A 21605-nucleotide genomic window follows, 5' to 3' on the forward strand; every position below is an offset into this window, starting at 1 on the left:
TTGCAATATCTAGAATAATAAAGATAGAATATATTGTTATTAATCTTGTGATCTTCTAGATCTCTCTATACACCCCCTCAAGCTCAAGGTGTCATGGAGTGAAGGCTTGAGATTGATACGACTGAAGAAGCATTACGCTTGAACCATGTTATTAGACGGATATACCGTAAAAGGCCTTGGAGAAGGCACGAGGAAGCAAATAGCTTAGAGAAGTCGTGAACGACTTAAAAACTTATGATCAACTTTGGATCAGGAACGACATAAGTCCTTGAGAAGCATATAGCTTAAAGAAGTAATGGTGACTTGACCAGATCGACAAAGATGGCATGCAGAAATATGCAAAAAGGCACACATATGGAGGAGTCTCGAGTCGAGAGGCGGCGGAGCTGGTTCGTGTTGGAGCAGCGGCAACAGAGCTTTTCTTCGTTGGAAGGCAGCTTGGCTATGACTTGGTCGAATCTCGGAGAGATCATGTCACCATCAGCGTCTCCAGTGATGAAGATGGAAGATCTCATGTTGGTGATATTATGAGGTGAGATAAGCTTGTCCAGTAGAAAACTAAGTCGAATTTTTTTTTTTTTGTTGAGAAAGTAGTGATAGAAAAAAAATAAAAAGAAAGATAAACAGATGGAGAAGCTCAATAGCTTAGGGAAGGTATGGGTTAAAGAGTTTGATTGTTAGATCTAAACTCAAGTATAACCTGCTCTGATACCATGTTATAGATTGATGAGAGATGAACACATTAGTGTTTAGGAAATATTATATTGACTCTCATGATTATAATCTTTAGGTTACATAGAATTATATAGTACAAGAGTTTCCTAAACTATAATGATTGCAATATCTAGAATAATAAAGATAGAATATATTGTTATTAATCTTGTGATCTTCTAGATCTCTCTATAATAGTGATGAGAGTGAAAGTGATAAACTTTCGAGATGTGCTTCTGAGGAAGGACTTGACCATGACGCTCTCTTGCATCCTAATGATCGTTTGGGTTATCTTTACCTCCAATACTTTGAGAGATCAGCTCCTTATGCTCGAGTTCCTCTCATGGATAAGGTAACTTGATTAGATTGTAATGATCTTCTTGTTAGCATTTCAAGACTTGAAATATATATGACACATGATGATTTTTTTTGTTTGGTTTCAGATCAATGAATTGGCTCAAAGGTACCCTGGATTGATGTCGTTGAGAAGCGTAGATCTTTCACCGGCAAGTTGGATGGCGGTAGCTTGGTACCCAATTTACCATATTCCAATGGGAAGGACCATCAAAGATTTATCCACTTGTTTCCTTAGTTATCACACTCTTTCATCTTCTTTCCAAGGTAGTAATCTTTTGAATCAGTTCTTTGGATTTGATATATATCCCGCAAAAATGTAATCATGGTATATTGATTTACAGATATGGAGCCAGAAGAAAACGGTGGGGAAAAGGAGAGGACTCGAAAGGAAGGAGAAGGTGTAACTTTGCTTCCTTTTGGGTTAGCCACATACAAGATGCAAGGCAATGTTTGGCTTTCAGAAGATGATCAAGGTCAAGATCAAGAACGAGTTGTGTCACTTCTAAGTGTTGCTGATTCTTGGCTAAAACAGCTAAGAGTCCAACACCATGACTTCAACTACTTCTCAAGAATGGCTCACCGTGGCTGAAACAAAAAATCTGTTACTATTACTGATAAAAATTTCAAAAGTAGATTTTATATCTCTTTTTGTCTTTTTTTCTTGTTGGTCTCAAGTGACAAGGAGATTCACTTTTTTTCCCTAGTCACAATACCGTGTTTGTCCAGTGGTTGGAGTAGCAATGGCAGCTGCGAGGAGGCTCAGACCGCTAACTGAGCGTTTCCTTAAAACGCAATTACAGCAGTTTCAGCGTTTTGGGTGTAGAAATAGCTTTTAAAGTCCTATCAATGGGAGTTGTCGTATATTATAAGTGCTGATTTGTTGATAAGAGTTGTTTCTTGTTTATTGTTACTTGATAACATCGACTGAGAGAGGTCTTGTTCTTGTACCTGAGAGAGTACTCAGTAATTCTATAATGGAGTGGTAAATATTAACCAATCTAATCATCTATATGTGTATTTATTAATCAGTGTATCACATTACTTGAAGAAAAATAATACCCTTGATGATCATATAACACTTTTAAAATTAAAAATTATATAATTTACTTTAGTTTGGCTAATATACATTTTTTCCTCAATAATTTGCATTATGAGGATTTAAAATGTGAATGGTTTACACATCAAATAGCTGAATTAAATATTTTGTTTTATTACAACTAATACTAATAATAATACCTTTAAACATTAATTTAAATAAAATTTCTTTTCTAAGTTTTAATATAAATTTTTCGTATGAAATACATTAAGAGTTTAATTTGTTGATTTTTTTTTTGAAAATATGATATCAATTTAAAGTTGATTTTATATTCAGTTTTAAGGTTTTATTAGGAAATAAATAACTAAATATAAAAGAAAAAGACAAGTTACAAAATGGAAAAAAGTGGGACCTTTTGAGGACAAAAATGTCAAACATGTGACGGAGAAAAATTNCTTCATTGTACAACACCTCTAGTGCCACCCCAATCTCTTCCCAAGGTTTTGTATTGTAACCTTCTCTTTCTCTTCTTCTTGTTCTTCTTCTTCTTGTATTAATGTTTATATTAATTACAAAAATGGTGTGGATTTGTGCAGGCGGAGATTAGGAGTTTGAATCGGATTTGGCATCCATGGGAGAGAGAAAAGGTTGAGTTTTTCAGATTGAGTGATCTCTGGGATTGTTATGATGAATGGAGTGCTTATGGAGCTGGTGTTCCTATTCGTCTCACTAATGGAGAATCTCTTGTTCAATATTACGTTCCTTACCTCTCTGCTATTCAAATTTTCACCTCTCGTTCCTCCTTGATCCGCTTAAGGTACACACAGCTTTTGAATTGCTTTTGTTGAGGCAATTCTTGATTTGAAAAGTTTGATCCTTTTGATGAATTTTGTGAGATTCCTTCAGGGATGACTCTGAAGATGGGGAAAGCAGAGATTCCTTTAGTGATTCATATAGTTGTTATAGATTGATGAGAGATGAACACATTAGTGTTTAGGAAATATTATATTGACTCTCATGATTATAATCTTTAGGTTACATAGAATTATATAGTACAAGAGTTTCCTAAACTATAATGATTGCAATATCTAGAATAATAAAGATAGAATATATTGTTATTAATCTTGTGATCTTCTAGATCTCTCTATACACCCCCTCAAGCTCAAGGTGTCATGGAGTGAAGGCTTGAGATTGATACGACTGAAGAAGCATTACGCTTGAACCATGTTATTAGACGGATATACCGTAAAAGGCCTTGGAGAAGGCACGAGGAAGCAAATAGCTTAGAGAAGTCGTGAACGACTTAAAAACTTATGATCAACTTTGGATCAGGAACGACATAAGTCCTTGAGAAGCATATAGCTTAAAGAAGTAATGGTGACTTGACCAGATCGACAAAGATGGCATGCAGAAATATGCAAAAAGGCACACATATGGAGGAGTCTCGAGTCGAGAGGCGGCGGAGCTGGTTCGTGTTGGAGCAGCGGCAACAGAGCTTTTCTTCGTTGGAAGGCAGCTTGGCTATGACTTGGTCGAATCTCGGAGAGATCATGTCACCATCAGCGTCTCCAGTGATGAAGATGGAAGATCTCATGTTGGTGATATTATGAGGTGAGATAAGCTTGTCCAGTAGAAAACTAAGTCGAATTTTTTTTTTTTTGTTGAGAAAGTAGTGATAGAAAAAAAATAAAAAGAAAGATAAACAGATGGAGAAGCTCAATAGCTTAGGGAAGGTATGGGTTAAAGAGTTTGATTGTTAGATCTAAACTCAAGTATAACCTGCTCTGATACCATGTTATAGATTGATGAGAGATGAACACATTAGTGTTTAGGAAATATTATATTGACTCTCATGATTATAATCTTTAGGTTACATAGAATTATATAGTACAAGAGTTTCCTAAACTATAATGATTGCAATATCTAGAATAATAAAGATAGAATATATTGTTATTAATCTTGTGATCTTCTAGATCTCTCTATAATAGTGATGAGAGTGAAAGTGATAAACTTTCGAGATGTGCTTCTGAGGAAGGACTTGACCATGACGCTCTCTTGCATCCTAATGATCGTTTGGGTTATCTTTACCTCCAATACTTTGAGAGATCAGCTCCTTATGCTCGAGTTCCTCTCATGGATAAGGTAACTTGATTAGATTGTAATGATCTTCTTGTTAGCATTTCAAGACTTGAAATATATATGACACATGATGATTTTTTTTGTTTGGTTTCAGATCAATGAATTGGCTCAAAGGTACCCTGGATTGATGTCGTTGAGAAGCGTAGATCTTTCACCGGCAAGTTGGATGGCGGTAGCTTGGTACCCAATTTACCATATTCCAATGGGAAGGACCATCAAAGATTTATCCACTTGTTTCCTTAGTTATCACACTCTTTCATCTTCTTTCCAAGGTAGTAATCTTTTGAATCAGTTCTTTGGATTTGATATATATCCCGCAAAAATGTAATCATGGTATATTGATTTACAGATATGGAGCCAGAAGAAAACGGTGGGGAAAAGGAGAGGACTCGAAAGGAAGGAGAAGGTGTAACTTTGCTTCCTTTTGGGTTAGCCACATACAAGATGCAAGGCAATGTTTGGCTTTCAGAAGATGATCAAGGTCAAGATCAAGAACGAGTTGTGTCACTTCTAAGTGTTGCTGATTCTTGGCTAAAACAGCTAAGAGTCCAACACCATGACTTCAACTACTTCTCAAGAATGGCTCACCGTGGCTGAAACAAAAAATCTGTTACTATTACTGATAAAAATTTCAAAAGTAGATTTTATATCTCTTTTTGTCTTTTTTTCTTGTTGGTCTCAAGTGACAAGGAGATTCACTTTTTTTCCCTAGTCACAATACCGTGTTTGTCCAGTGGTTGGAGTAGCAATGGCAGCTGCGAGGAGGCTCAGACCGCTAACTGAGCGTTTCCTTAAAACGCAATTACAGCAGTTTCAGCGTTTTGGGTGTAGAAATAGCTTTTAAAGTCCTATCAATGGGAGTTGTCGTATATTATAAGTGCTGATTTGTTGATAAGAGTTGTTTCTTGTTTATTGTTACTTGATAACATCGACTGAGAGAGGTCTTGTTCTTGTACCTGAGAGAGTACTCAGTAATTCTATAATGGAGTGGTAAATATTAACCAATCTAATCATCTATATGTGTATTTATTAATCAGTGTATCACATTACTTGAAGAAAAATAATACCCTTGATGATCATATAACACTTTTAAAATTAAAAATTATATAATTTACTTTAGTTTGGCTAATATACATTTTTTCCTCAATAATTTGCATTATGAGGATTTAAAATGTGAATGGTTTACACATCAAATAGCTGAATTAAATATTTTGTTTTATTACAACTAATACTAATAATAATACCTTTAAACATTAATTTAAATAAAATTTCTTTTCTAAGTTTTAATATAAATTTTTCGTATGAAATACATTAAGAGTTTAATTTGTTGATTTTTTTTTTGAAAATATGATATCAATTTAAAGTTGATTTTATATTCAGTTTTAAGGTTTTATTAGGAAATAAATAACTAAATATAAAAGAAAAAGACAAGTTACAAAATGGAAAAAGTGGGACCTTTTGAGGACAAAAATGTCAAACATATGACGGAGAAAAATCAAAAAACGTGGACCTTTGATTGCAAAATTGACTTGATGGAGTGTACTTCAGTGTTTGGTCCCTCCACCGATTTTTCTAGACACTTTTTTTTTCCCTTTTAAATAAACTTAAATTGTAACGAATCATTTCCTAACAATTAGACAAGGAAAATTTAATTTAAGTGGTCGGCCCATTTCATTTTCGCGTAATAAATACTATATTAATTTCAGACCAAAAAATAAACTGATATGAATAATACTGTTTTCATTACCTGCAAACAGAAACAATCTAAAGAATCGTAGAAAGTCATGTTTTGGGGTTTCTTCTCGACCTGAATTCACGTTTGTTCGATGTGATAGAGGACTGAATTTTTTCTTTGTTTATTTGACGTCGACCCAGTTTTTGTTTGCTTTACTAGCACACTTAATATATCTAATTAATATTAGTATCAATCTATTAGTAGTAAGGACCGACTATAGAGGAAAAATGATCACATGTGCATTTTTGCACATATTCCGTAACGAAGCTAACAAAGTTTACCTATATTTTACGACTCAAGAACATTAAACATAACCATAAACAACTCTTTTTATATACAAACGTTAAACCACTAACTATACTTGTCGAATTGTTTTTATTATCAGAATTGAATTAGACTATTGGATAAGTAACACTCACGAAGGAGATAAGATTTGTTTATGAAGATGGTTTAGATGATGTCTATATCTAATTAAAACCAACTATAAACCACTAACCAACCATACCATAGACATAAACAGAGCACAAAAGTCTTTAACATATACGATATTTTAAATAAAAAAGTAATTAAAAACTTCAACAACCAAAGCCACGGACATTTTGATGGTATCAAAGTCAAATATGCGGTTTCGTATATATCCACTCATTTATATCTTTCTGCTTATGCTCCACATTCGCATTATACATAGACAAATCGGTAGAGTTATCTGTTTTGTGTTGTTTCTTTATACCTTGTTTGGTACCGAACGTGTTCTTGTCCCATCATCATTTGATGATCACAAACCTAATACTGGATTTGTTTTAAATTGTTATGCTTTTGGTAGCACTTTTGGGGTCCATATTTCTGGACACGTTGTTGTATGATTCGCTTATAAAATGTGATTTGGATAATGCTATATCTAGTATTTAGAAAGTACATTTAGAAAAGGTGTTCAGTTGTGATAGGCTATATACACTTATACAGCCAAGCCTATTGTGGCCCACTTGGTTCTGATTGTGTTTGGTTCGGTGTACTGTTCTGTTCTGAGTTATGATCGATCTGATCCTGCTTTTTTTCGCAAACAATGTTTGGAAGAAAATTTTTAGAAGTCGATTATATATAGGGAATGTTTGGAAACATTTAATCATCTGGTAACAATACCGAGTTTCACATGCGAAATCAAGAGGTAGTTGATGTCACATTCGGTTCTATTTTTACCCAGCTTTCCATCGGTATATCCAAAGAGGATCTCGGCAAAAGACTATAACAGATCAGCAGTACGACAGGTCTCTAGCGAAACTTTGGCACTAAAAAGCTAGTTACCTAAGACTAACACATACTGTAGTTACCATAGGTTAAGAGCGGCCCCAGCCTATCAAAGTCGGGGGTCTACTGAAGCTGGGACAAGAACTCTCCTATGTCAGAGAATCACCTCCAGAAGAAGCAAGTGTTGCAGATAAGGCAAATAAATTGTGGGAGGTTAGCAAAAAAACTAGTATTTTGATTTATACATGCACCAAGTTTATTAACATTATTAAGGCGAAAAGGTTATGTCAGGGGTTAATGGCTTACACTGTCTAAAAAAAGCTTTGGAGTGGGTTTCATGACTTGTACCACGCACCAATCTTAGACACCAGGTAGAAGCAGAGCTCCCTAAGAAGGAAGGTTAAGGCATGAAACGAACAACAAATTATCAGGATTTCATAAACAATATAAGAGTTAATAGCTGAACTACAACACACAGAGACTCACAAAGAAGACTGAAGCATTCAGTAAATTGAGAATTCCACAAGTATCTGGTGAAAACACTCCAGCAAATCAATATCAGCTCTCGCTACTGAAGAAAAACATGAACGGCTACAGTTGAGCCTGCAAAGAGAAAACAAGAACTAAGGTGTAATGTGCTATGATCATGGAAAACAAAAGTAATTTGTTACTCTCAAGCAGCCTTCTCTTCCTTGCTCATCGCAGACACAACTCTCTTCAAGATGGTTTCAATGGGCTGGTGAGCATTCTCAACCGCTTTGGAGATGGCTTGCCACTTCTCACCATGCTTCGGCTCACAAGCCACACACTTCGCAATCACTTCCTTCTGGTTCTCCTCAGAACCATGTTGATGTTCAAATTTGTAGTACAACGCCCAGAAATCGCCAATATTTGGGGCAAGGGTAACAGCCCGTTTAAACCATGATCTGGCTTTCTCCACCTTCTTGTCTTGCCAAAAGAGCTTCGCAACAGCTGCAGTAACATGAGGGTCGTGAGCACACTTCTTCAAAGCATCCACACTCTTTGTTTTCCGGCGAGGACGTGGAGCCATCTCGATGTCCGCAGCCCAGAGGATACCACTGTTGGGACACTCTTGCAGAGCCTTTGACATCAAGTGCTCTGCTTCTCTCTTGTTCTCATGCCTCAGTTCGGCACGAATAGCAGCTAACCATAGCTCATCCCCCCCAGGATTCCTCTTCCTTGCCATGGTGAGAATAGCCCGAGCTCTGTTCAGCCCATTCACTTTCTCTTCAAGATTAGCAAGAGAGAGCCACAGCGGTGTGCAGTGGGGGCAGTGCTTCAAACCAGAGTCATAAGCTTTCCTGGCCTGTTCCAGATGCTTGAACCGTTCCTCAAGCTGCCCAAGCATCAACCAAAGCTTGAAGAATGTTGGGAATTGCTTCAAGCCTTCTTCAAGCAATCTCCTCTCCTCCTCTACGTTGCCAAGTTCTCTCTCAACAATGGCTGATTTCATCCAGACCCTCTCAGTCCCTCCTCTTTCCCTTGCTTTTGCAAGAAGCATTCTCGCCCTCTCTGGCTCCTTGTTCTCAAACTCGAGCTTGAAAGCAGCAAGCCAGATTTCCTCAGAGTTGGGAATTGCAGCATAAGCCTCTTGAAGAATTGCACGGGCTGCTGGAACATCTTCAGCAAGCCACTTTTCTTTGGCACCCATGAGCCAGAGAACCTCAGCCTGAGGGACATATGTGACAGCCTTACGCAACAAGGCATCAAGGGACTCCCTACTCCCGTGGCTCTTCTCAAGCTGTGCCGCTTTAAGCCAGATACTCTTCTTGGTCAAGAATACGGTAAGAGCATGGGCGTATATTGCTCTTGCAGTCTCAATGGAACCCCTCTTCTTGCACTCGTCTGCATCAGCAACCCAAGTTCTCTTTCTATCCTCTTCTTCGACTCCAATACCGATTGTGTTCTTAATAATCGCCTGGCACGTTGCAACAGACCCAGCTCTCTCAGAAGCCTCAGCCTCACTCATCCAATTTTCTCGGTCAATGACAACCCCTTCTCTCTGCAGAGTCTTTATACCCCTATCAATAATCTTTCCCACCATAGCCGTGTTCCCATTAGCTTCCTCTAGCTTGGCAGCGGTGATCCAAATTGCAGGCTCCTTCGGGAGCTTCTCTCTTGCTTTATTCAACACCTTCTTTGACTCGGCATATGTTTCGAGCCTCGCAAGTGCCACCCATAGCTCCAGATGCAACGGGCAGCACTCCACAGCCCTGTGAAGCAAAACCCTTGCATCTTCCTCATTAGCCAACTCAACAACAGTCTTCCATAGCCTTACCGAGTCTTGAATATGCTCCAATCCCTTTCTCAACACCCTACTCTTGTTCTCATCATCATGCTCCAGCTTGGCAGCCTCCAACCATAGCTTCACTGAATTGGGTATCAGCTTAACTCCCTTTGCAATAACCCCCTTGGCATCTTTTGGATCGGCTAACCTACAAGCTTCAAGCCAAACATCCTCATTATAGGGACACTCTTCGCATCCCCTCTGAATCTGAAGCTTAGCTGCTTTCTTCTTCCCATCCATTTCCTCCACTCTAGCAGCAGCAATCCAGCCATTAGGATTCTTTGGATTAGACTGGGTTAGACTCTTGTATAACAATCTAGCTCTGTTGCGATCGTACATCTCTTCATCAGTGGTTCTTTTCATACTCTTCAGGTCAGTTAAGTAGCCTTTAGGGTCCACAACAGTTTGCCCGGAAACTGAATCTGATAACCTATCAAGCTTCAGAGACAACACCGTACCTCTTCCCTCACCGACGGCAGTCAAGTCTGTAACAGGCGTCTGCCCCCATGGTGTCTCCGACCCACCAGCGGCTCTGCTCTTTGGGTCTAAGGCCATGACGAGCTCCTTTTCCTTCTTGGCCTTTTCCAAAAGCGTATCAGGAACAGGCACAAAGCTCTCAAACTTCTTCTTCTTGTTCCGCAGCGAGTAGNCGAGTTTCACATGCGAAATCAAGAGGTAGTTGATGTCACATTCGGTTCTATTTTTACCCAGCTTTCCATCGGTATATCCAAAGAGGATCTCGGCAAAAGACTATAACAGATCAGCAGTACGACAGGTCTCTAGCGAAACTTTGGCACTAAAAAGCTAGTTACCTAAGACTAACACATACTGTAGTTACCATAGGTTAAGAGCGGCCCCAGCCTATCAAAGTCGGGGGTCTACTGAAGCTGGGACAAGAACTCTCCTATGTCAGAGAATCACCTCCAGAAGAAGCAAGTGTTGCAGATAAGGCAAATAAATTGTGGGAGGTTAGCAAAAAAACTAGTATTTTGATTTATACATGCACCAAGTTTATTAACATTATTAAGGCGAAAAGGTTATGTCAGGGGTTAATGGCTTACACTGTCTAAAAAAAGCTTTGGAGTGGGTTTCATGACTTGTACCACGCACCAATCTTAGACACCAGGTAGAAGCAGAGCTCCCTAAGAAGGAAGGTTAAGGCATGAAACGAACAACAAATTATCAGGATTTCATAAACAATATAAGAGTTAATAGCTGAACTACAACACACAGAGACTCACAAAGAAGACTGAAGCATTCAGTAAATTGAGAATTCCACAAGTATCTGGTGAAAACACTCCAGCAAATCAATATCAGCTCTCGCTACTGAAGAAAAACATGAACGGCTACAGTTGAGCCTGCAAAGAGAAAACAAGAACTAAGGTGTAATGTGCTATGATCATGGAAAACAAAAGGAATTAGTTACTCTCAAGCAGCCTTCTCTTCCTTGCTCATCGCAGACACAACTCTCTTCAAGATGGTTTCAATGGGCTGGTGAGCATTCTCAACCGCTTTGGAGATGGCTTGCCACTTCTCACCATGCTTCGGCTCACAAGCCACACACTTCGCAATCACTTCCTTCTGGTTCTCCTCAGAACCATGTTGATGTTCAAATTTGTAGTACAACGCCCAGAAATCGCCAATATTTGGGGCAAGGGTAACAGCCCGTTTAAACCATGATCTGGCTTTCTCCACCTTCTTGTCTTGCCAAAAGAGCTTCGCAACAGCTGCAGTAACATGAGGGTCGTGAGCACACTTCTTCAAAGCATCCACACTCTTTGTTTTCCGGCGAGGACGTGGAGCCATCTCGATGTCCGCAGCCCAGAGGATACCACTGTTGGGACACTCTTGCAGAGCCTTTGACATCAAGTGCTCTGCTTCTCTCTTGTTCTCATGCCTCAGTTCGGCACGAATAGCAGCTAACCATAGCTCATCCCCCCCAGGATTCCTCTTCCTTGCCATGGTGAGAATAGCCCGAGCTCTGTTCAGCCCATTCACTTTCTCTTCAAGATTAGCAAGAGAGAGCCACAGCGGTGTGCAGTGGGGGCAGTGCTTCAAACCAGAGTCATAAGCTTTCCTGGCCTGTTCCAGATGCTTGAACCGTTCCTCAAGCTGCCCAAGCATCAACCAAAGCTTGAAGAATGTTGGGAATTGCTTCAAGCCTTCTTCAAGCAATCTCCTCTCCTCCTCTACGTTGCCAAGTTCTCTCTCAACAATGGCTGACTTCATCCAGACCCTCTCAGTCCCTCCTCTTTCCCTTGCTTTTGCAAGAAGCATTCTCGCCCTCTCTGGCTCCTTGTTCTCAAACTCGAGCTTGAAAGCAGCAAGCCAGATTTCCTCAGAGTTGGGAATTGCAGCATAAGCCTCTTGAAGAATTGCACGGGCTGCTGGAACATCTTCAGCAAGCCACTTTTCTTTGGCACCCATGAGCCAGAGAACCTCAGCCTGAGGGACATATGTGACAGCCTTACGCAATAAGGCATCAAGGGACTCCCTACTCCCGTGGCTCTTCTCAAGCTGTGCCGCTTTAAGCCAGATACTCTTCTTGGTCAAGAATACGGTAAGAGCATGGGCGTATATTGCTCTTGCAGTCTCAATGGAGCCCCTCTTCTTGCACTCGTCTGCATCAGCAACCCAAGTTCTCTTTCTATCCTCTTCTTCGACTCCAATACCGATTGTGTTCTTAATGATCGCCTGACACGTTGCAACAGACCCAGCTCTCTCAGAAGCCTCAGCCTCACTCATCCAATTTTCACGGTCAATGACAACCCCTTCTCTCTGCAGAGTCTTTATACCCCTATCAATAATCTTTCCCACCATAGCCGTGTTCCCATTAGCTTCCTCTAGCTTGGCAGCGGTGATCCAAATTGCAGGCTCCTTTGGGAGCTTCTCTCTTGCTTTATTCAACACCTTCTTTGACTCGGCATATGTTTCGAGCCTCGCAAGTGCCACCCATAGCTCCAGATGCAACGGGCAGCACTCCACAGCCCTGTGAAGCAAAACCCTTGCATCTTCCTCATTAGCCAACTCAACAACAGTCTTCCATAGCCTTACCGAGTCTGGAATATGCTCCAGTCCCTTTCTCAACACCCTACTCTTGTTCTCCTCATCATGCTCCAGCTTGGCAGCCTCCAACCATAGCTTCACTGAATTGGGTATCAGCTTAACTCCCTTTGCAATAACCCCCTTGGCATCTTCTGGATCGGCTAACCTACAAGCTTCAAGCCAAACATCCTCATTTTTGGGACACTCTTCGCATCCCCTCTGAATCTGAAGCTTAGCTGCTTTCTTCTTCCCATCCATTTCCTCCACTCTAGCAGCAGCAATCCAGCCATTAGGATTCTTTGGATTAGACTGGGTTAGACTCTTGTATAACAATCTAGCTCTGTTGCGATCGTACATCTCTTCATCAGTGGTTCTTTTCATACTCTTCAGGTCAGTTAAGTAGCCTTTAGGGTCCACAACAGTTTGCCCGGAAACTGAATCTGATAACCTATCAAGCTTCAGAGACAACACCGTACCTCTTCCCTCACCGACGGCAGTCAAGTCTGTAACAGGCGTCTGCCCCCATGGTGTCTCCGACCCACCAGCGGCTCTGCTCTTTGGGTCTAAGGCCATGACGAGCTCCTTTTCCTTCTTGGCCTTTTCCAAAAGCGTATCAGGAACAGGCACAAAGCTCTCAAACTTCTTCTTCTTGTTCCGCAGCGAGTAGTCCCCAATCTCAGGAATACTATCCCATTCATCCGCAGACAAAGTGTGTAGTTTCCTCTTCAAATCCGCAAACTGCTCAGTAATCTTAGGGTTCGAGGCTCTGTATTTCTCGATTTCTTCCTTCAGCTTCGCTTCTCTCCGGTCTTTCCTCCTCGAATCCATCCTCTGGTCAATAGACTCCCAGATCTCATCAGCCTCTTTGTCATCCTCATCGTACTCGGCGTTCGAGAACAAACCAGCATCGTTCCCTTCAAACTCATCAAACTTCTGATTCTCATCGTACCCTTTCTCCTCAGTTTCCTCATCATCCTCCGCCTCACTTGGCTTCCCTGCGCCACGACCTACGCCTGTAGCAGCCGCTGTAGCCACAGCAGATCGATCAGGCAGATCCGGAGCCGCACGAGCCGGACCAATATCGGAACGAGTAGTAAACCCCGTAGCACCACGACCCAAACCCGCTACATAATTCGACGGAGGCTTAGAATTGAGGAAATCGAGACGAGGCTTAGGCGGAGGCATTCCTTGCATACCACCCAAAAGAGGGACATGGATCATCACGGTAGAGAAACGAGAAACACCGAGATCGGATAATAAGATCGAATCGGAATCCTTCGAATCTAAAATCACACGGCTAGGGTTTCGGANTGTTCAAATTTGTAGTACAACGCCCAGAAATCGCCAATATTTGGGGCAAGGGTAACAGCCCGTTTAAACCATGATCTGGCTTTCTCCACCTTCTTGTCTTGCCAAAAGAGCTTCGCAACAGCTGCAGTAACATGAGGGTCGTGAGCACACTTCTTCAAAGCATCCACACTCTTTGTTTTCCGGCGAGGACGTGGAGCCATCTCGATGTCCGCAGCCCAGAGGATACCACTGTTGGGACACTCTTGCAGAGCCTTTGACATCAAGTGCTCTGCTTCTCTCTTGTTCTCATGCCTCAGTTCGGCACGAATAGCAGCTAACCATAGCTCATCCCCCCCAGGATTCCTCTTCCTTGCCATGGTGAGAATAGCCCGAGCTCTGTTCAGCCCATTCACTTTCTCTTCAAGATTAGCAAGAGAGAGCCACAGCGGTGTGCAGTGGGGGCAGTGCTTCAAACCAGAGTCATAAGCTTTCCTGGCCTGTTCCAGATGCTTGAACCGTTCCTCAAGCTGCCCAAGCATCAACCAAAGCTTGAAGAATGTTGGGAATTGCTTCAAGCCTTCTTCAAGCAATCTCCTCTCCTCCTCTACGTTGCCAAGTTCTCTCTCAACAATGGCTGACTTCATCCAGACCCTCTCAGTCCCTCCTCTTTCCCTTGCTTTTGCAAGAAGCATTCTCGCCCTCTCTGGCTCCTTGTTCTCAAACTCGAGCTTGAAAGCAGCAAGCCAGATTTCCTCAGAGTTGGGAATTGCAGCATAAGCCTCTTGAAGAATTGCACGGGCTGCTGGAACATCTTCAGCAAGCCACTTTTCTTTGGCACCCATGAGCCAGAGAACCTCAGCCTGAGGGACATATGTGACAGCCTTACGCAACAAGGCATCAAGGGACTCCCTACTCCCGTGGCTCTTCTCAAGCTGTGCCGCTTTAAGCCAGATACTCTTCTTGGTCAAGAATACGGTAAGAGCATGGGCGTATATTGCTCTTGCAGTCTCAATGGAACCCCTCTTCTTGCACTCGTCTGCATCAGCAACCCAAGTTCTCTTTCTATCCTCTTCTTCGACTCCAATACCGATTGTGTTCTTAATGATCGCCTGACACGTTGCAACAGACCCAGCTCTCTCAGAAGCCTCAGCCTCACTCATCCAATTTTCACGGTCAATGACAACCCCTTCTCTCTGCAGAGTCTTTATACCCCTATCAATAATCTTTCCCACCATAGCCGTGTTCCCATTAGCTTCCTCTAGCTTGGCAGCGGTGATCCAAATTGCAGGCTCCTTTGGGAGCTTCTCTCTTGCTTTATTCAACACCTTCTTTGACTCGGCATATGTTTCGAGCCTCGCAAGTGCCACCCATAGCTCCAGATGCAACGGGCAGCACTCCACAGCCCTGTGAAGCAAAACCCTTGCATCTTCCTCATTAGCCAACTCAACAACAGTCTTCCATAGCCTTACCGAGTCTGGAATATGCTCCAGTCCCTTTCTCAACACCCTACTCTTGTTCTCCTCATCATGCTCCAGCTTGGCAGCCTCCAACCATAGCTTCACTGAATTGGGTATCAGCTTAACTCCCTTTGCAATAACCCCCTTGGCATCTTCTGGATCGGCTAACCTACAAGCTTCAAGCCAAACATCCTCATTTTTGGGACACTCTTCGCATCCCCTCTGAATCTGAAGCTTAGCTGCTTTCTTCTTCCCATCCATTTCCTCCACTCTAGCAGCAGCAATCCAGCCATTAGGATTCTTTGGATTAGACTGGGTTAGACTCTTGTATAACAATCTAGCTCTGTTGCGATCGTACATCTCTTCATCAGTGGTTCTTTTCATACTCTTCAGGTCAGTTAAGTAGCCTTTAGGGTCCACAACAGTTTGCCCGGAAACTGAATCTGATAACCTATCAAGCTTCAGAGACAACACCGTACCTCTTCCCTCACCGACGGCAGTCAAGTCTGTAACAGGCGTCTGCCCCCATGGTGTCTCCGACCCACCAGCGGCTCTGCTCTTTGGGTCTAAGGCCATGACGAGCTCCTTTTCCTTCTTGGCCTTTTCCAAAAGCGTATCAGGAACAGGCACAAAGCTCTCAAACTTCTTCTTCTTGTTCCGCAGCGAGTAGTCCCCAATCTCAGGAATACTATCCCATTCATCCGCAGACAAAGTGTGTAGTTTCCTCTTCAAATCCGCAAACTGCTCAGTAATCTTAGGGTTCGAGGCTCTGTATTTCTCGATTTCTTCCTTCAGCTTCGCTTCTCTCCGGTCTTTCCTCCTCGAATCCATCCTCTGGTCAATAGACTCCCAGATCTCATCAGCCTCTTTGTCATCCTCATCGTACTCGGCGTTCGAGAACAAACCAGCATCGTTCCCTTCAAACTCATCAAACTTCTGATTCTCATCGTACCCTTTCTCCTCAGTTTCCTCATCATCCTCCGCCTCACTTGGCTTCCCTGCGCCACGACCTACGCCTGTAGCAGCCGCTGTAGCCACAGCAGATCGATCAGGCAGATCCGGAGCCGCACGAGCGGGACCAATATCGGAACGAGTAGTAAACCCCGTAGCACCACGACCCAAACCCGCTACATAATTCGACGGAGGCTTAGAATTGAGGAAATCGAGACGAGGCTTAGGCGGAGGCATTCCTTGCATACCACCCAAAAGAGGGACATGGATCATCACGGTAGAGAAACGAGAAACACCGAGATCGGATAATAAGATCGAATCGGAATCCTTCGAATCTAAAATCACACGGCTAGGGTTTCGGATACGGAGCGAGTAACGAACGAGAGGCTGTGGAACATCGCTGCGTTGGTGAACCAATTGTTCGAAGGCGGAGATTGTGGTTGAATTAGGGTTCACGTCGAACGATAGAGTCTTTCCGTTGGGAATCGAGAGAAACACCATCGTGTAACCTAATTGAGATCCTAATTGGGAATGAAACAAGACGATGGAAAAATATGCGGTTACGCCGTCTTATATACGACGAAACAGTCGGTTTAGAAACAAAGACGGTGAATATTTAGTGGGCTTTATTAATGGGCTTTTTATGATTCGATATCGGTTAAAAAGGCTCAGTTAACATAATTCGAGCTTCGTATAATACGGCGCCACTGTTCCGTATATAAACGACGAAACAGTCGGTAACAAGGGAGGTGAATATTTATTTAGTGGGTTTTTATGATTCATTATCGGGGAAAAAAGCTCAGTTAATATAATTCGAGATTCTTGTAATACGACGCCGTATAAGATTACCTTGGTGTGATTATCCTTCATACGACATCGTTTTACATCCTTTAAGGGAATTAGAAATAGAATTGGACAAACGACGTCGTTTTACATTCTTTAAGGGAATTAGAAATAATATTGCGGTGAGCGTGGATCGAACACGCGACCTTCAGATCTTCAGTCTGACGCTCTCCCAACTGAGCTATCCCCGCTAGATGACTTTTTAATACATATACATTTTAATATAGTCAAACAGCATAACACCCTTAAGGTAATACAATAAAACGACGTAGCACCCTTGGTAAATTCTTGTAACGAGCGGTGAAACAGCTCTTTTTAACGAAAATATTACTTTTAACAAAACAGAGTACATGGCAAGTAATATAACTATCGACCAATCACCCTCCGTCTAACCAACAACCATCGAGATTTAGCTGGAAAAATCAACGATTCGATGGTAATCGGTTGAGTTTTCCGATGGTTGTTGATTCGGCTGTTTATCTCCCACGGACGAGAGAGACGAGAGAGACGAGAAAGAATCGGGAAAGAATGAAAAAAAATGAGGAAAAAAAAAATTTACCTTTTATATTTCTCAACCAACCAATCACAAACGACCACGTCGCGTTACTTAGGGTGTTTCTCCCAAACCTTCCCACAGAACCGATACTCTGTGTGTTGGACTAAAAAATGGGTTTAATATTATATTTTTNCCAGAGAACCTCAGCCTGAGGGACATATGTGACAGCCTTACGCAATAAGGCATCAAGGGACTCCCTACTCCCGTGGCTCTTCTCAAGCTGTGCCGCTTTAAGCCAGATACTCTTCTTGGTCAAGAATACGGTAAGAGCATGGGCGTATATTGCTCTTGCAGTCTCAATGGAACCCCTCTTCTTGCACTCGTCTGCATCAGCAACCCAAGTTCTCTTTCTATCCTCTTCTTCGACTCCAATACCGATTGTGTTCTTAATAATCGCCTGGCACGTTGCAACAGACCCAGCTCTCTCAGAAGCCTCAGCCTCACTCATCCAATTTTCACGGTCAATGACAACCCCTTCTCTCTGCAGAGTCTTTATACCCCTATCAATAATCTTTCCCACCATAGCCGTGTTCCCATTAGCTTCCTCTAGCTTGGCAGCGGTGATCCAAATTGCAGGCTCCTTTGGGAGCTTCTCTCTTGCTTTATTCAACACCTTCTTTGACTCGGCATATGTTTCGAGCCTCGCAAGTGCCACCCATAGCTCCAGATGCAACGGGCAGCACTCCACAGCCCTGTGAAGCAAAACCCTTGCATCTTCCTCATTAGCCAACTCAACAACAGTCTTCCATAGCCTTACCGAGTCTGGAATATGCTCCAGTCCCTTTCTCAACACCCTACTCTTGTTCTCCTCATCATGCTCCAGCTTGGCAGCCTCCAACCATAGCTTCACTGAATTGGGTATCAGCTTAACTCCCTTTGCAATAACCCCCTTGGCATCTTCTGGATCGGCTAACCTACAAGCTTCAAGCCAAACATCCTCATTTTTGGGACACTCTTCGCATCCCCTCTGAATCTGAAGCTTAGCTGCTTTCTTCTTCCCATCCATTTCCTCCACTCTAGCAGCAGCAATCCAGCCATTAGGATTCTTTGGATTAGACTGGGTTAGACTCTTGTATAACAATCTAGCTCTGTTGCGATCGTACATCTCTTCATCAGTGGTTCTTTTCATACTCTTCAGGTCAGTTAAGTAGCCTTTAGGGTCCACAACAGTTTGCCCGGAAACTGAATCTGATAACCTATCAAGCTTCAGAGACAACACCGTACCTCTTCCCTCACCGACGGCAGTCAAGTCTGTAACAGGCGTCTGCCCCCATGGTGTCTCCGACCCACCAGCGGCTCTGCTCTTTGGGTCTAAGGCCATGACGAGCTCCTTTTCCTTCTTGGCCTTTTCCAAAAGCGTATCAGGAACAGGCACAAAGCTCTCAAACTTCTTCTTCTTGTTCCGCAGCGAGTAGTCCCCAATCTCAGGAATACTATCCCATTCATCCGCAGACAAAGTGTGTAGTTTCCTCTTCAAATCCGCAAACTGCTCAGTAATCTTAGGGTTCGAGGCTCTGTATTTCTCGATTTCTTCCTTCAGCTTCGCTTCTCTCCGGTCTTTCCTCCTCGAATCCATCCTCTGGTCAATAGACTCCCAGATCTCATCAGCCTCTTTGTCATCCTCATCGTACTCGGCGTTCGAGAACAAACCAGCATCGTTCCCTTCAAACTCATCAAACTTCTGATTCTCATCGTACCCTTTCTCCTCAGTTTCCTCATCATCCTCCGCCTCACTTGGCTTCCCTGCGCCACGACCTACGCCTGTAGCAGCCGCTGTAGCCACAGCAGATCGATCAGGCAGATCCGGAGCCGCACGAGCGGGACCAATATCGGAACGAGTAGTAAACCCCGTAGCACCACGACCCAAACCCGCTACATAATTCGACGGAGGCTTAGAATTGAGGAAATCGAGACGAGGCTTAGGCGGAGGCATTCCTTGCATACCACCCAAAAGAGGGACATGGATCATCACGGTAGAGAAACGAGAAACACCGAGATCGGATAATAAGATCGAATCGGAATCCTTCGAATCTAAAATCACACGGCTAGGGTTTCGGATACGGAGCGAGTAACGAACGAGAGGCTGTGGAACATCGCTGCGTTGGTGAACCAATTGTTCGAAGGCGGAGATTGTGGTTGAATTAGGGTTCACGTCGAACGATAGAGTCTTTCCGTTGGGAATCGAGAGAAACACCATCGTGTAACCTAATTGAGATCCTAATTGGGAATGAAACAAGACGATGGAAAAATATGCGGTTACGCCGTCTTATATACGACGAAACAGTCGGTTTAGAAACAAAGACGGTGAATATTTAGTGGGCTTTATTAATGGGCTTTTTATGATTCGATATCGGTTAAAAAGGCTCAGTTAACATAATTCGAGCTTCGTATAATACGGCGCCACTGTTCCGTATATAAACGACGAAACAGTCGGTAACAAGGGAGGTGAATATTTATTTAGTGGGTTTTTATGATTCATTATCGGGGAAAAAAGCTCAGTTAATATAATTCGAGATTCTTGTAATACGACGCCGTATAAGATTACCTTGGTGTGATTATCCTTCATACGACATCGTTTTACATCCTTTAAGGGAATTAGAAATAGAATTGGACAAACGACGTCGTTTTACATTCTTTAAGGGAATTAGAAATAATATTGCGGTGAGCGTGGATCGAACACGCGACCTTCAGATCTTCAGTCTGACGCTCTCCCAACTGAGCTATCCCCGCTAGATGACTTTTTAATACATATACATTTTAATATAGTCAAACAGCATAACACCCTTAAGGTAATACAATAAAACGACGTAGCACCCTTGGTAAATTCTTGTAACGAGCGGTGAAACAGCTCTTTTTAACGAAAATATTACTTTTAACAAAACAGAGTACATGGCAAGTAATATAACTATCGACCAATCACCCTCCGTCTAACCAACAACCATCGAGATTTAGCTGGAAAAATCAACGATTCGATGGTAATCGGTTGAGTTTTCCGATGGTTGTTGATTCGGCTGTTTATCTCCCACGGACGAGAGAGACGAGAGAGACGAGAAAGAATCGGGAAAGAATGAAAAAAAATGAGGAAAAAAAAAATTTACCTTTTATATTTCTCAACCAACCAATCACAAACGACCACGTCGCGTTACTTAGGGTGTTTCTCCCAAACCTTCCCACAGAACCGATACTCTGTGTGTTGGACTAAAAAATGGGTTTAATATTATATTTTTGGGCCCAATATAGAGAGTAACCCAAAGAGTTACACCAGTAATCATGCTCTAAAGCACAGACAATGTAAAGTTGTTGCGAAAACTATTATTAAAACAAAAAGGTTTCAGTTTCATGGTTAAAAAGGCAGACCAATCTCATATATTAGCATGAAGAAGGAAGACCGAAGTAGACTTGCAAATGCTTGACCCTTCCTTTACTAAATAGTCTAAATGCAGGACTGGCATGAAGGCTGGTCATCATCATGTAGAAAGCTCTCACTAGGAAATGTCACGTAGACTTGGACTGGTTTAAACTTGACTGAGATGTCAAGTATGAATACGTGACTTTTGACAAAAACGTTGAATAGAGTAATTTAACTTAATTTGGCATCTCAATCAAGCCTTTAAACCACTTCAAGTGTGAAAACATGACTTTTTACTTCAGAACTTCACTAAAGCCAATATTTCCCACACCAAGTAAGAGATTTTCCACGTACGAAAGGAAACAACAATCGCTCTTGCATAACGGCAGATCATGTTCATGAATTGCTAAGCCTCTTCTAGAAAACAGAGCTCAAGATTACAAAAATGGCAAGCCAAGCACCTAGACTGCCTCAAAAACCCATGTATAAGCTGGAAAAAGTGATAAATGTAGAGAGTATATCTTCGTTCATTCTGTAACCCGTTTAGTGTTACGATCTTTCAGCCAATATGCCAACATCCAGA

The 21605-nt window shown here is 42.2% G+C and overlaps 3 protein-coding genes and 2 non-coding genes across 7 annotated transcripts; 2 read left to right on the plus strand and 3 right to left on the minus strand.

Annotated features, from left to right (window-relative positions):
- LOC104715362 lies at positions 60–2073 on the plus strand (the record flags this gene model as incomplete). Its single annotated transcript, XM_010432776.2, is given in 4 exon segments — positions 60–532; positions 895–1063; positions 1155–1332; positions 1410–2073. Coding segments are annotated over 4 exon segments (801 nt in total). The 3' UTR covers positions 1658–2073.
- On the plus strand, positions 1809–5256 carry LOC104747464. The gene is made up of 7 exons (XM_010469098.1): positions 1809–1878; positions 2552–2604; positions 2701–2921; positions 3011–3061; positions 4093–4246; positions 4338–4515; positions 4593–5256. The coding sequence occupies exons 1-7, from the start codon at positions 1809–1811 to the stop codon at positions 4838–4840; spliced, it is 975 nt and encodes a 324-aa protein (XP_010467400.1). The 3' UTR covers positions 4841–5256.
- Positions 7438–19922, minus strand: LOC104715380 (protein STABILIZED1). Of its 3 annotated transcripts, none has more exons than XR_002034484.1 (3): positions 19061–19922; positions 7710–10152; positions 7438–7610 (listed from the first exon to the last, which is right to left on the minus strand). XR_002034484.1 is itself a non-coding variant. In XM_019233686.1 (2 exons), exons 1-2 carry the CDS (start codon positions 16773–16775, stop codon positions 7897–7899), a joined length of 3066 nt encoding a protein of 1021 aa, XP_019089231.1. In that variant the 5' UTR covers positions 16776–16829; the 3' UTR covers positions 7638–7896. The 3 variants fall into 3 exon arrangements, 1 of the variants encoding a protein (XP_019089231.1); XR_755925.2 differs by lacking the exons at positions 7438–7610; positions 7710–10152 and adding exons at positions 10501–10673; positions 10773–13859 and having other exon boundaries at positions 19705–19922; XM_019233686.1 differs by lacking the exons at positions 7438–7610; positions 19061–19922 and adding an exon at positions 13895–16829 and having other exon boundaries at positions 7638–8081.
- TRNAF-GAA lies at positions 17236–17308 on the minus strand. The gene has a single exon. It is a non-coding gene; the product is annotated as a tRNA-Phe (tRNA).
- On the minus strand, positions 20331–20403 carry TRNAF-GAA. The gene has a single exon. It is a non-coding gene; the product is annotated as a tRNA-Phe (tRNA).

Source organism: Camelina sativa, chromosome 2, assembly GCF_000633955.1.
Source record: "Camelina sativa cultivar DH55 chromosome 2, Cs, whole genome shotgun sequence".
NCBI lineage: Eukaryota > Viridiplantae > Streptophyta > Magnoliopsida > Brassicales > Brassicaceae > Camelina > Camelina sativa.